At 34.9% G+C, this 11,343-nt stretch overlaps 2 protein-coding genes and 1 long non-coding RNA gene across 5 annotated transcripts; 2 read left to right on the top strand and 1 right to left on the bottom strand.

The window, feature by feature from the left end:
• Positions 1-1,219: 1,219 nt before the first annotated feature.
• On the bottom strand, positions 1,220-4,567 carry LOC132702932 (uncharacterized). The gene is made up of 2 exons (XR_009618997.1): positions 2,866-4,567; positions 1,220-1,634 (listed from the first exon to the last, which is right to left on the bottom strand). It is a non-coding gene; the product is annotated as an uncharacterized LOC132702932 (long non-coding RNA).
• Positions 1,875-8,598, top strand: LOC132702930 (serine-arginine protein 55-like). 3 transcript variants are annotated; one of them, XM_060671805.1, is made up of 3 exons: positions 2,182-2,348; positions 2,472-2,609; positions 5,585-8,598. In XM_060671805.1, exon 3 carries the CDS (start codon positions 5,727-5,729, stop codon positions 6,609-6,611), a length of 885 nt encoding a protein of 294 aa, XP_060527788.1. In that variant the 5' UTR covers positions 2,182-2,348; positions 2,472-2,609; positions 5,585-5,726; the 3' UTR covers positions 6,612-8,598. The 3 variants fall into 3 exon arrangements, with proteins under 3 accessions (XP_060527786.1, XP_060527788.1, XP_060527787.1); XM_060671803.1 differs by lacking the exons at positions 2,182-2,348; positions 2,472-2,609 and adding an exon at positions 1,875-1,979; XM_060671804.1 differs by lacking the exon at positions 2,472-2,609 and having other exon boundaries at positions 2,182-2,433.
• A 152-nt stretch (positions 8,599-8,750) lies between these two features.
• Positions 8,751-11,017, top strand: LOC132702931 (dual specificity protein phosphatase 19-like). Its single transcript, XM_060671806.1, has one exon. It carries the CDS (start codon positions 10,332-10,334, stop codon positions 10,908-10,910), a length of 579 nt encoding a protein of 192 aa, XP_060527789.1. The 5' UTR covers positions 8,751-10,331; the 3' UTR covers positions 10,911-11,017.
• Positions 11,018-11,343: the final 326 nt, after the last annotated feature.

Below are 11,343 nucleotides of genomic sequence, written 5' to 3'. Positions count from 1 at the left end.
TTTGAGTGAAGTTTTATACAATCACCACATCAAAGTATTTACAGATTTCATTTAAGACATAACAACTCCTTAATCCAATTTTTCAATGTAAGGAAGATACCAGGAGCATTGCAACCATGTTTTGTTTGATACATACTGTAACTTAAATTTCAAGGTTAAGATAGAAAATAATAGTTTGTCAGATTATAAGATTGATTGTTAATCATAAAAACAAATAGAAACCAATATAAAAGTAATTAATTTAAAAAAGAAAGGATAAAAATAGATCATAAAAAATGTATTGGCAGATTTGAACAAAAACTCATAAACACCCAAGTTAAAGAAGAACTCTAATTTGTCAAAAAGGTGGTGAAAATTATAGTTGGATAAATCAGGATTATGAATTTAAAAACTCAAAATAAAAACACTAAAAAATCGGCATTTCAAAAATCAGTGGATAAGTACAGGCAATATTGTCAAAAAACAGTGAGATTTTATTAATAACTTCAAATATAATTTAACTAAAAGGCAGTTTTCAAAGCAGCAAAAAGAATAAGATAATTACAGACTAATCTCAATACATTTTTTATAAATCATGGAAAAACTTATGGAACAATGCAAACACAGTTCAAGTGAACACATTCCATTATCGTTTCCTAAATATCAGTGGCACTGTGGATTTTGTCAATCATGTCTTAAGGGCACTGGGCATTAACAATCAGCAATCAAAGACATTCAGCAACTAACGAACGAAACGTATTAGTAGCATTATCAAAGATGATTATTTATAGCAAAAAAAAAACTAAGGACATGATCTACAATGCCTTTTTATATCTCGCTTTATATATGGGGAACTTGTGGCAAAAAGAAATTTCAAATGATGCAAGTGTTACAAAACAAAATAATAAAAACATTATATAACTATGATAGACTTACTAACATAGCTAGGCTATACAAAGAACTAAATATAGTTAATTTAAGTGCACTTACACAGTACTAAATATTGAACAAAAATCTAATGTATGAACAATCTTATCAGAGAAGAGAATTATAAGCAATATTCACCAAGAGATGTGTCTGCAAATAAATTGAGTTTCTTTGTTAAAAAACTTAAAAAGTATATTATTAGTAAACAGATAGTTTACTTATATATTTATACCCACAAATTACCTGTTCAAAGTGTTTTCTCAAGGCCACAGGTTTAAGCACTGCTTAGATATATTTTTTTAAAAGACAAACATTGAATATACATATATATTTTCTGAAATAAAGATATTTCAAAAAACAAAATTTAATCACTTTCAAATTCCTGATCGTCCAACTTGCAGGCCTCTAAAACCAGATCCATTCTGGCTAAATTTATTGTTTCGTCATCCAAATGTGGGACATTGGGAAGGGGTTTGGTTTCTTTGGCCAGCTGAGGCTCTTTACAACCGTTTTGTTTTTGCACGATACTCTTAAGTTGCATCCACTCTACATCCGTCTGAATGATTTCTGTGTCGATGTTTTCCAAAAGTCTGACTAGATTTTGTTCCAGATTTTTCAGCTTCATAAGCTTTTGAGTTTCAAAATCCATTTTGATTTTAACAGTGTACCCATAACCTCTATTTTCATTCTTCGTTTGGCCTTTGGGGTTAATTAAAGCTGATCAATTGCTACAACATTAACCACAAGTAGAACCAATGTGTTGTATTCGACTTGTTAAAAAAATAATCTTTTTCGAACATTGCAGTTTATCAAACAACTTTTTCTATCAAAAGTTTCCGAGCACACCAAATCAGGTTCAGGTAAAATGTCAGATATGGGCGAATGGGTAAAGCAACGTTGCCTATAACGGTAATTGTTCATTATGAACTGTGTTTATTTCCGACCGTTTTCATTTTCCATGCATGAGTGGAGAATTGATTTGGAAGTTAATTAAAAGAAACGCGTGGCCGCAAAAATATTCATGTTAAGTGTCGTAATGGGAATCTAGAGGATTTGCAGATCGTCCATCGCAAGTAAATTTTATAAATATTTCGATAATTAACGATTTGATGGCGCGGAATATGTTTCTAATGAAAGCTAGGCGTGGATTTTTTAACCTCTAATCTAAGCGTCTGGCTTCGATGGGAAACGTTTAGAAATGACTAGCTACCTTTATGACGACATATTTTGATGCGATAAAGACACGATCGATTTAGTCTGTAATAGCTTAACCGCTTAGATTTAGAAGTTTCATAAATATCCCAACTAGTTGTTTATACGCCAATGCCCACGTTGTGGTTTAAGTTTTGTTGTTTATTAATTATGTGATACAGGGATTGTGCGTGTTAGCGTTTGTTTTTTTTTTACGATAAAACCAGCGTGTAAAGATAGTGTGATACGAAGTAGGTCTTATCAACACGTCACCATGAAAGTAAAATGTTTGCAATGTTACCAAAGTGTGCTTGCAATTATGTTAATTTTGCAAAGGTATTGGTTATTTTATAGGAGCACATTTTATTTTTCAGGTTATCTTTCTGGTTTATATACCCAAAAACATTTAAAAAATTTATTATTAGAAGCATGTGACCTCAACAATTATTCAACTTTCAGTTGATTTGTGATAAAATAAGCTTAGAGGATGGAAAACTTTCAACTTTGTAAAGGTAACAACATAACCTTTGTTCCAACCCGCTTAACCTTAATTTTTTGTTTAATAAATTTTTGAGTGTCTAGATTCTATTATTTTATTTTTTAATAGATTTTGGTACACAACATTGTAATGTGGGTTGACTTGTATCATTAATAAATGTAAGGATAAAAATTAAAGTAAAAATTGACTTTCTGTAGAAATAAAAATTAAGTGATAACTTTAAAGAGTGTAAAATATATTAAAAAAAAGTGAGATGTTGAAAAACTCACCATTTTACGATATCTAAAAACCAGATTTTTAAAAAGAGCAAGAAAAAATACTTCAATGATTCCAGCGAAAAATTTAAATGAAACAAACAAATGAATAATCAATGTGCTGCTCAGATGAATACCTTCTCTTTTTTTCTCTCTCTCTCTCTTAATTGTTTATGTTGAATGGATAGGAACAGAATCAGAAGGGGTTTGGATGTGGGGTCGATATTTTTCTAAATAATTTAGCAATGATACAATGCAACATAGAATATAAAAAAACACTGCTGGAGTATATAGAGTGGAGTAAAAAGGAAAGGCATAACATTAATTTGATTTTAAAAGAAATTATTTTATGCGAACTGGCTAGGTTTCTTTCTTTCTGTTTAATTGGATTTGTCTATTAGCGGGGTGGTGTTTTTTCTATGACTTCGAGCAAAGCTGGAGTGGGTTTTGGGTAAGCTAAAATAATGTGTTGCTGATCTAAGAACAACCCTTTGTACTAGGAGGTCCGTTTAAACTGAATTGGTCAATAGATACGTGTTTGCTCGCATCGGGATAGCGTTTACGTACTTACTATAGATTGTATTAATAGCATTTAAAATCATTATGACAATCTGATTATACTACTTAAGCGAATAGCGAATAGCGATATTAATTTAATTTAATATTATCATCTTATGTTTTACAATTTAACTTTTATGGCTATGGTGTCCGTCCTATAAATATTAAAAATTAATTAACACTGATGGAAGTATACAGTTATTTTAAAGGTAATAAAAATAATAATATTGTTCTATTTCTTATGTAGGCAATAGGTTTACTTCTCAATTTCTTTTTTTGCAGCATTTCGTTGTTCTTCCTTTGATTTACATTTTCTGAAAAGATCTATATATTTGCTAAATGATTGTATATGGCGTATGACGTATATACTTTTACAACATTTTCTGGACACTGAAAAAGATGATACCTATGTAATTTACATTGTACATTTTTACAAAACAACTGGAATACATTCACTGATATTACCCTCAGAATCGAAAAATGTCAAAATTCAAACCCTGCGGTAACATCTCCGAAAACATCCGATTGTTCTCAAACTCGAGCAGTAACATCTCGGATATGTTCAAAGTGGCTCGGATCCGAGGTAAAGTAATGCTTATGTATAGTTGGGCATTTTGGAGAAAAGCTCATTTTTTCTACTACCTTCTTTAAAATATTTGATTCAGACAACTCAATTTTTCTATTTCCTGCTGTAAAATACCCAATTACATGTCGATCGAGTGTGCGAAAAGTGTAATTTTACATCAGATTCATTACTGACGACTGCGAGCCACTTCATACATTTCCGGGAGGTTGTTTCTCCTCTCGGTTTTGACTGTGCGGGAACTAAAGTGTATTAGAAAAACAGACACCCTTTTGACCAACTTATAAAAAAAATAGTGATATATGTTTTGTATCTGCAATACCTCTTACGTGTTACATATTTTTGAAAAGTTAATTACAAGCCTAACAAAATTATTAAAAGACACAGCGTGTTCCAGTGAAGAAAACGCCAGTTAGTTTAGTGTATATATCAAAATTTGTTAGTGTTTTTATCTGAGTTTTTCCTGGAATCAACCCATTCCTTGGATACTGTATTATGTGTATCGAACCAAATTTTATTTAGATGATGGAGATGATCTGTTTTTCAATTTACAATTTTTAATTTGCTAAATGAATAATATTGCCACTTGTTTTTTGTCTCTTTTGCGGCATTTCAATTTTATTTTTCCTTATCAGCGTGTCTGAATAATCTGTAATACTATTCAAAAGTTCTGTATTCCTCCTGTGTCGGTTGTGGTTCAGTCGAACTTGCTGGCGAAACGTGGGGGTGGGTGTCAAATTTTTTCTTGAATGAAAGAAGTTAACGCCTAAAAAAGTTGGATTGATCTCTTATTACCTCGAAATTTCTAAGTAAATCAATTAATTAATTAAATAATTAAAAATGATATTTAAATTCTAAATGAAAATGATTACTTTTTTACAATTCTTTTCAAGGGCACCTGGTAGCCTGACGTTTTATGTTTTGACTGTTTTCGCAAATTTAGTATTATCACTTATTTTTTTTTATTAAAAATTAATTGTTGGAGACTAACTAATTTCAATAACTTATGGCTTATTTAGTAAAGTATGGAAAACCATTAAACAACGAATGAAATGTATCTTTTGACAGAAGTAACTCATTTCTAATTACCACGATTCCTATGAGTTCATAACATTTTCGTTAATTTTTTGTGTTTAATTAATTTATGCGTTTATTTTGGCGCACTCGGTATATCTTCAACCGATCACACTTACTCCAGAACCCGAACATAATGAAAATATATTTTGTTTTTTTGACTGACTAAACCATATATCTATACGAGATACAAAAGCCCCTCCCTGCCTATTCTCAGGTCTAAGAAGTACCGTAATCGTAACTATATAAATTTTCAAAGATACCGAATTTTAACATTCAAAATAACAAGTACGCCCCCTGCCGGTCAAGTATTTACAGCATTTTGTCTTGTATTTTTTTAAAATTTCTAGAACTGCCCTTTTTCTAATATCGTATCTTGTTGCCTTTTATGGGACTCTATATATGAAAAATGAAACCTTAACTATTTAACTTTTTTTTTTCGTTCGTATTTTCTGAGTTGGGAGGGTAGGGAATCTTATTTCGAATGTTCTGTACTACAAATAGCTACTCTTCTTCCAGGTGACGCGGCTCGAAGAAAGGTCACTTCTTGACAAGACCTACAGGTGCCTTCGCAACTTGACGAGCTTAACGAGCGAACGAGAACCCGAACGCACACGTTGGGGTACGGATTTTAAGGGCGCCTCGCATATATCGAGTTAAAATGGTGGGATCGAGGATTTACGTGGGCGGCTTGCCGTACGGCACGACCGAGCGCGACATCGAGCGTTTTTTCCGCGGCTACGGACGAATGCGCGACGTCCTGCTCAAAAACGGCTACGGTTTTATCGAATTCGATGACTATCGCGACGCGGACGACGCGGTTTACGAGCTGAACGGTAAAAGGTTATTGGGCGAGCGGATCACGGTGGAGAAGGCGCGCGGCATCCCCAGGAACCGCGAACGGTGGAGTTCAAGTCGCGACCGTGGAGGACGCGAAAAATACGGCCCACCTACCCGCACCAATTATCGCGTCGTAGTGGAGAACCTATCGACCCGGGTCAGTTGGCAAGATCTTAAAGATTACATGAGACAGGCGGGCGAGGTGACGTACGCTGACGCCCACAAGAAACACAGGAACGAGGGCGTAGTCGAATTCGCTTCGTACTCTGACATGAAGAACGCTATCGATAAACTGGACGACACCGAACTGAACGGGCGCAGGATCCGCTTGGTCGAGGATAAAAGCTCGAAACGGAAGCGTTCAGGGTCGGGTAGTAGCAGGAGTCGGAGTCGTAGCCGTAGCCGTAGCAGGTCGCGTTCCGCGAGGAAATCGCGATCTGGTAGCAAGTCCAAATCCAGAAGCAAGTCGAAGTCGAGGAGTAAGTCGCCGAAACGATCAAAGTCGCGCAGTAATTCCAAATCAAAGTCGCGCTCGCCCGAAAACCGCAAGTCGCGTAGTCGCTCGCCCGGGTCGAACGAGAGGCCGCGTAGCCAGTCGGAGCGTCGTAGCAGGTCGCGCCCGTGCGACGCTACGAAGTCGCGGTCGAAGTCGCCGCCGCCCCGCGACCGGTCCCAGTCGCAGCATAGGTCGCGTAGCCGTTCGTAGCCTAAGCCCCGTCCCCGTTAGTTATGTATATGTAAAGGGGGGGCGACGCATCGGGGAGTGGGGATTAGCGGTTAAGTATTCAAACGTGGAGAAAAATGATAAAAAAAAGGGAGTCGGCTCTGGGACGAACTATTTTTTTTTTTGGAGGGAAATATGAACGAGGACGGTTGCCTTGGGATTTCGGAGAAAATTAGTGAAACCGTAAGGTTTTGTAATTAATATCGGATTATTTCGCAAAATAAAAAATATGAAATGCTCCAATATTATATTAAATATTCAATACCCATAACTAAAAATAATATAACGGCCCAGTTGAGCTGAAGTAGAACAACGAAGTTTTCTGTTTTTTCTCTTCGAATATACACTTTACGCATATTCTGGGTGTTTGTTTATATTTTGCACCATACCTAGACTAAATCTCGAAGAGTTAGAAAAAAACTTCAAATAAAAAGCTATAATATAGTGGTGGAAGCAAGCACGGAAACAAATTATGCTATATCTTATAGACCTTTTTACATATAATCCAGTAGAATCAGATTTTTTTTTAAAGATATATGTTTTTTTTATATGTATATCTGTTATTGTATATACTATATATATTATTATTTTAGAAAATATACTTGTCTTCTGTGTTAATTTTATTCTAATTTAATATTATTATTCTATTATAAAAGAGACTACTCGAACTGATTTATCTGAAACTTAGAATCCAGAAATCAGTGCCTTACTCAGTTTTTTTATGTAGCGTAATATGTGGAATATTTTCAAAAATATAAGTATAAATATTTACATTTGTTAATTTGCTTCATTAAAATTTTGACATATATTTAAACAAGAACTGAATTCCGGCTTACATTATTGTCTTAGTTCGTGCCGCATTGCTTTCTGATTTATTTTAATAGAATTTATACAGTTAGAATAAAATTAGGATAGACTGAGAGTTTATTTAGACTTTTAAACACTAATGCATATTTCAAATAGTAAAAAATATTATACCGGACTTTCCATTTGAAAAACTCAACTTTACAAATCAAATCTTATAAAATGACTACGTTATTGGGTTCTACGTAAAAAAGTCTATATAATTTTATTTACTATTACGGTATCGGGTGTGTAAAATACAATGGTCCAATTTTTATTCAGGAAAATCGTGCAAATCAATAACGAAATGGACACACTGTACATATATAATATTTACTTTCCACACATTGTGAAGTAAAAAAATTATTGGATTTGAATTATTTTGAAACGAAAGTCTAATTATAGAAGAGATCTTAAAAGAATAAAAACCCCTAATCTCACTTTCAATTCACCTTTGGTCACCATTTTTGGTCCAATACAATTTTGTCCAATATGACACAAACTGAACAGGTAGCTCGTTGAAACTTTCCGACTGTGCCAATTTTCATCGATAAATACCCAACGTTCTGTCTTCTTTCAACTATTCCACGTAATACAGAAATCGTAACTCAATTTTTTCAAGTTTGGGACGTAGTGAGTTGCGTTACAGGCACCGCACAATTAATAATAATCAATTCGTCACTCTCTTTTTATTAGTTTTCTCTGTGGATTTGAACGACGCCTTTTGGCTCCGTTATAATTTCTGAATGTCGGAACGTCGATTTGTGTCGATCGATTAAACACGCCCCCAAATACCAAATGTAATATAAACCTTTTTTTTATTTGAAAGGCTATCGGGTTTCTTTTTGTACACGTGCGTATGGTGTGTTTTTTTTCTAAAATTATGATTTCTTAAAGTTAGGTTTCGTTTGTTAGGTTAGTAAATGCGTAGGGCTGCGGTTACGTCGGATGCGTAGTTGCCGGTTAAATTGCTCAGGGTTAAATGTGGCTATATATCCGAGAGTGTTGAATAATTATATATACATAACTAATACTACTGCTATTTTGGTTTTACTATTTAGTTGAAAGTGTTATCAGGACTACGGGATACAAAAAAAGTTTAAATAGGTTTGTGTGAATTAACAGTTTTAATGCGATACCCCATAATTGTTGGTAAAAATATTTATACCCAAAGCATTAGAAATATCCCAATCATTAATTTGTTCTCATCAAACTCTGATATTTAAAACAGAAAAATCTCACATTTAAGACTTGTGAGTTCACTCTGTACTAAATCTTCTTAAGATTTTATTATGCGTTATTGTGCACGTTTAATATTAAATCGCATGGGTATTGGACCGATTGCGTATGCGCAGACGTTTTTGTTTCATTTACAAGGTATGCGTGTGGCTCGAATTGCTATTGAATCCTATGAAAACCCACTTTTCGTCATCGAGTTCGATTTCCATCGATAAAATCCAGGTTGAATCTAAAAAAGCTACGTTAGACGTTAATTTCGTTGCATGAAGGAAATCGGCATAACGTCAAACACCATTTTTATTTTTATTTACCAGGATAATCCATATAGCTATTAGATAACATAGTGGCCCTACTACGGTAAAAATGATGCGCAGGCGGCATTGATATTTTCTAAGAGAAGATAATGATTTTCCGCGTATGCCACTTCATTTCACCCACATTTTCTTTCTAAGCAGCGATTTCCACACACTTAGCTTGTTTTTCCAGAATATCTAATGAGATTTAGACATATTTTGACAAAATACTGCACACGTTGTCGATCTAGATTGTTGCAATTAATTTTTCATTTTTTTTCTCATAGTTACTTCATGAGTTTCCTGTATTATAGGCATAGGCCTATAATCCCTTTATATCTCTAGTAGCTATTGGAAAGAGGTTCGGTATTTTAAGCTGACATAATTCAAAAAATGTGAGATTTAACTTTCTATCGAAATTTCTTAAATACCCTTATTTAGTTATGCCTTTTTTTTTGAATTATTTAAGTACTTTACTATCTCTTTATTACCTAAATCAGTTTGTTTGCACATACCAGCTTTATAGTACATTTTTTGGATTCCATACAGAGTCCACTTTTCAGGGTCTGCAATGCTTTGTAGAATAGCCTCTAGTCTTTGAAGAGGGGGCCAAAACACTTCGGATTTACGTAGTGTGAACCAATTATTGTGTACAAACACAGTGAACTGTTTGACAACTTAAGCCACGTAAAACAAATATCGCAAACAAAATCGTTTTCGTGAAGGTCTGCAGCCTTTGTGTTTTGTTGCCAACAATTTTTTTTTCTCCAACACAGAAAGTTAAATAATTGTTAAATAATAGTGGTATTGATTGTTGTGTATTTAAAGCGACACAATAAATCCTAATATATCTTAAAACTATGTAGAAAAATATTTTCTGGATTTTTTTTTCATATTTAAGAAGGATTAATTTTAAATGGATTGAAGTTCTTTCAACTTGTAATATATTGATTTATCATTTTTTTAGCTTTTAAGCTGAATAGACATGGCGACCTAAATATGAATATGAATAATGTTAATATCATTTTCACGTCCCAAATTCAAAGTAATAGTGACGTCATAAGCGTCCAACCTGGACAAGGCGCACCTAGTTTTGCGCAATCTGGAAACTGAACAACCGTTAAACTAGTTTTAAAAACAATCCGACTCACACGTTTACGAGAGTATGCGATAGTTATCTGTAGTATCGAGCGTAACCGCAACCACAGTTACATAATGCATAGTTAAAGCGCATCAGTTACGCGTCTTGCGTTCAAGTATTGTCGTTTAACTGTTAACTTTTATTTCTAGTAGGACATAGTTAGCCGGTAATCTTTCAAAACCCTCGATGAGTTTTCTCGATTCGCTACTGGCGACGAGAGATAAGTTGAAGCCGACGGTTACGTCCGTGACGTACGCGGACGGTCGAAAGTACCTCGAAAGTAGCGCTGTCAGTAAAAAAATATGCGAAAACCTCCCGGGATATGTGGTCGATATGAAACCGGATCTCGTCCCGTGTAAAGTGCTCGACGGTCTGTACCTCGGTTCGCAGGACTGTTGCGACCGTGACGTTTTAAACGAATACGGCATCCATGTAGTTCTCAGCGTAGGTGTAGACGCGCCCGTCAAGTACGCAGGTTTCACATACAAGTTCGTAGAATGTTTAGACTTGCCCGAAACCGATTTAGAACGGTGTTTGGCGGACTGTTTACCTTTTCTAACGAACAGCGTCGAGGAAGGGAAAAGGGTTCTGGTGCATTGCAATGCGGGTGTAAGCCGTTCAGCGTCGATCGTTATAGGGTACCTGATGGCGAAGAGAAGTTTAGGGTTCGACGAAGCTTACAGCATGGTCAAGGGAACGCGAGGCTGCGCAAGACCTAACGCCGGGTTCGAGCGTTTTCTGCGCAACTTGAATACGAAAAAATGAACGCCATTTTTGTATAAAGTTTTCGATTTTATCGGATCGATCGTCGGACGCGCCGAGATGTAACGTCAGAGATATCTTAATAAAATTTTACTTTTCACATGAATGCATTTGTGTTTTTTTTATTAACCCTCGAATGCACACCGTTCCGTCAGCTAACTTAACTAACTCAGAGACACACGAACTCGGAAATTAAATAATCCCGTTTGTATACACTACAGAATACTAAAGTTAAAAAAAGTGTAAATTTGCGCCAGCGCCACCATACCGGAGCCTGGACAACTTTTTCTAGATGGGAGGTCAAGATGGGAGGTCAAGATATCCTTCAATAAAAGAAATTCTTGTAATATCGGTTAAGCATGCGCGGCTCCGTTTAAATACTTATATATTAAACTAAATAATTTCTATTTGGAAGTGTCCAAATTAGTAAATAATG

Source organism: Cylas formicarius, unplaced genomic scaffold, assembly GCF_029955315.1.
Source record: "Cylas formicarius isolate icCylForm1 unplaced genomic scaffold, icCylForm1.1 PGA_scaffold_6__28_contigs__length_40554024, whole genome shotgun sequence".
In the NCBI taxonomy this organism is placed as follows: domain Eukaryota; kingdom Metazoa; phylum Arthropoda; class Insecta; order Coleoptera; family Brentidae; genus Cylas; species Cylas formicarius.
The sequence above is the reverse complement of the archived record's forward strand: the minus strand, read 5'-3'. Positions and strand labels throughout refer to the sequence as shown.

What these genes read in the sequence shown, in the direction of transcription:
- LOC132702930 (XM_060671803.1), top strand. Translation starts at nt 5,727, where the DNA reads ATGGTGGGATCGAGGATTTACGTGGGCGGCTTGCCGTACGGCACGACC.
- LOC132702931 (XM_060671806.1), top strand. Translation starts at nt 10,332, where the DNA reads ATGAGTTTTCTCGATTCGCTACTGGCGACGAGAGATAAGTTGAAGCCG.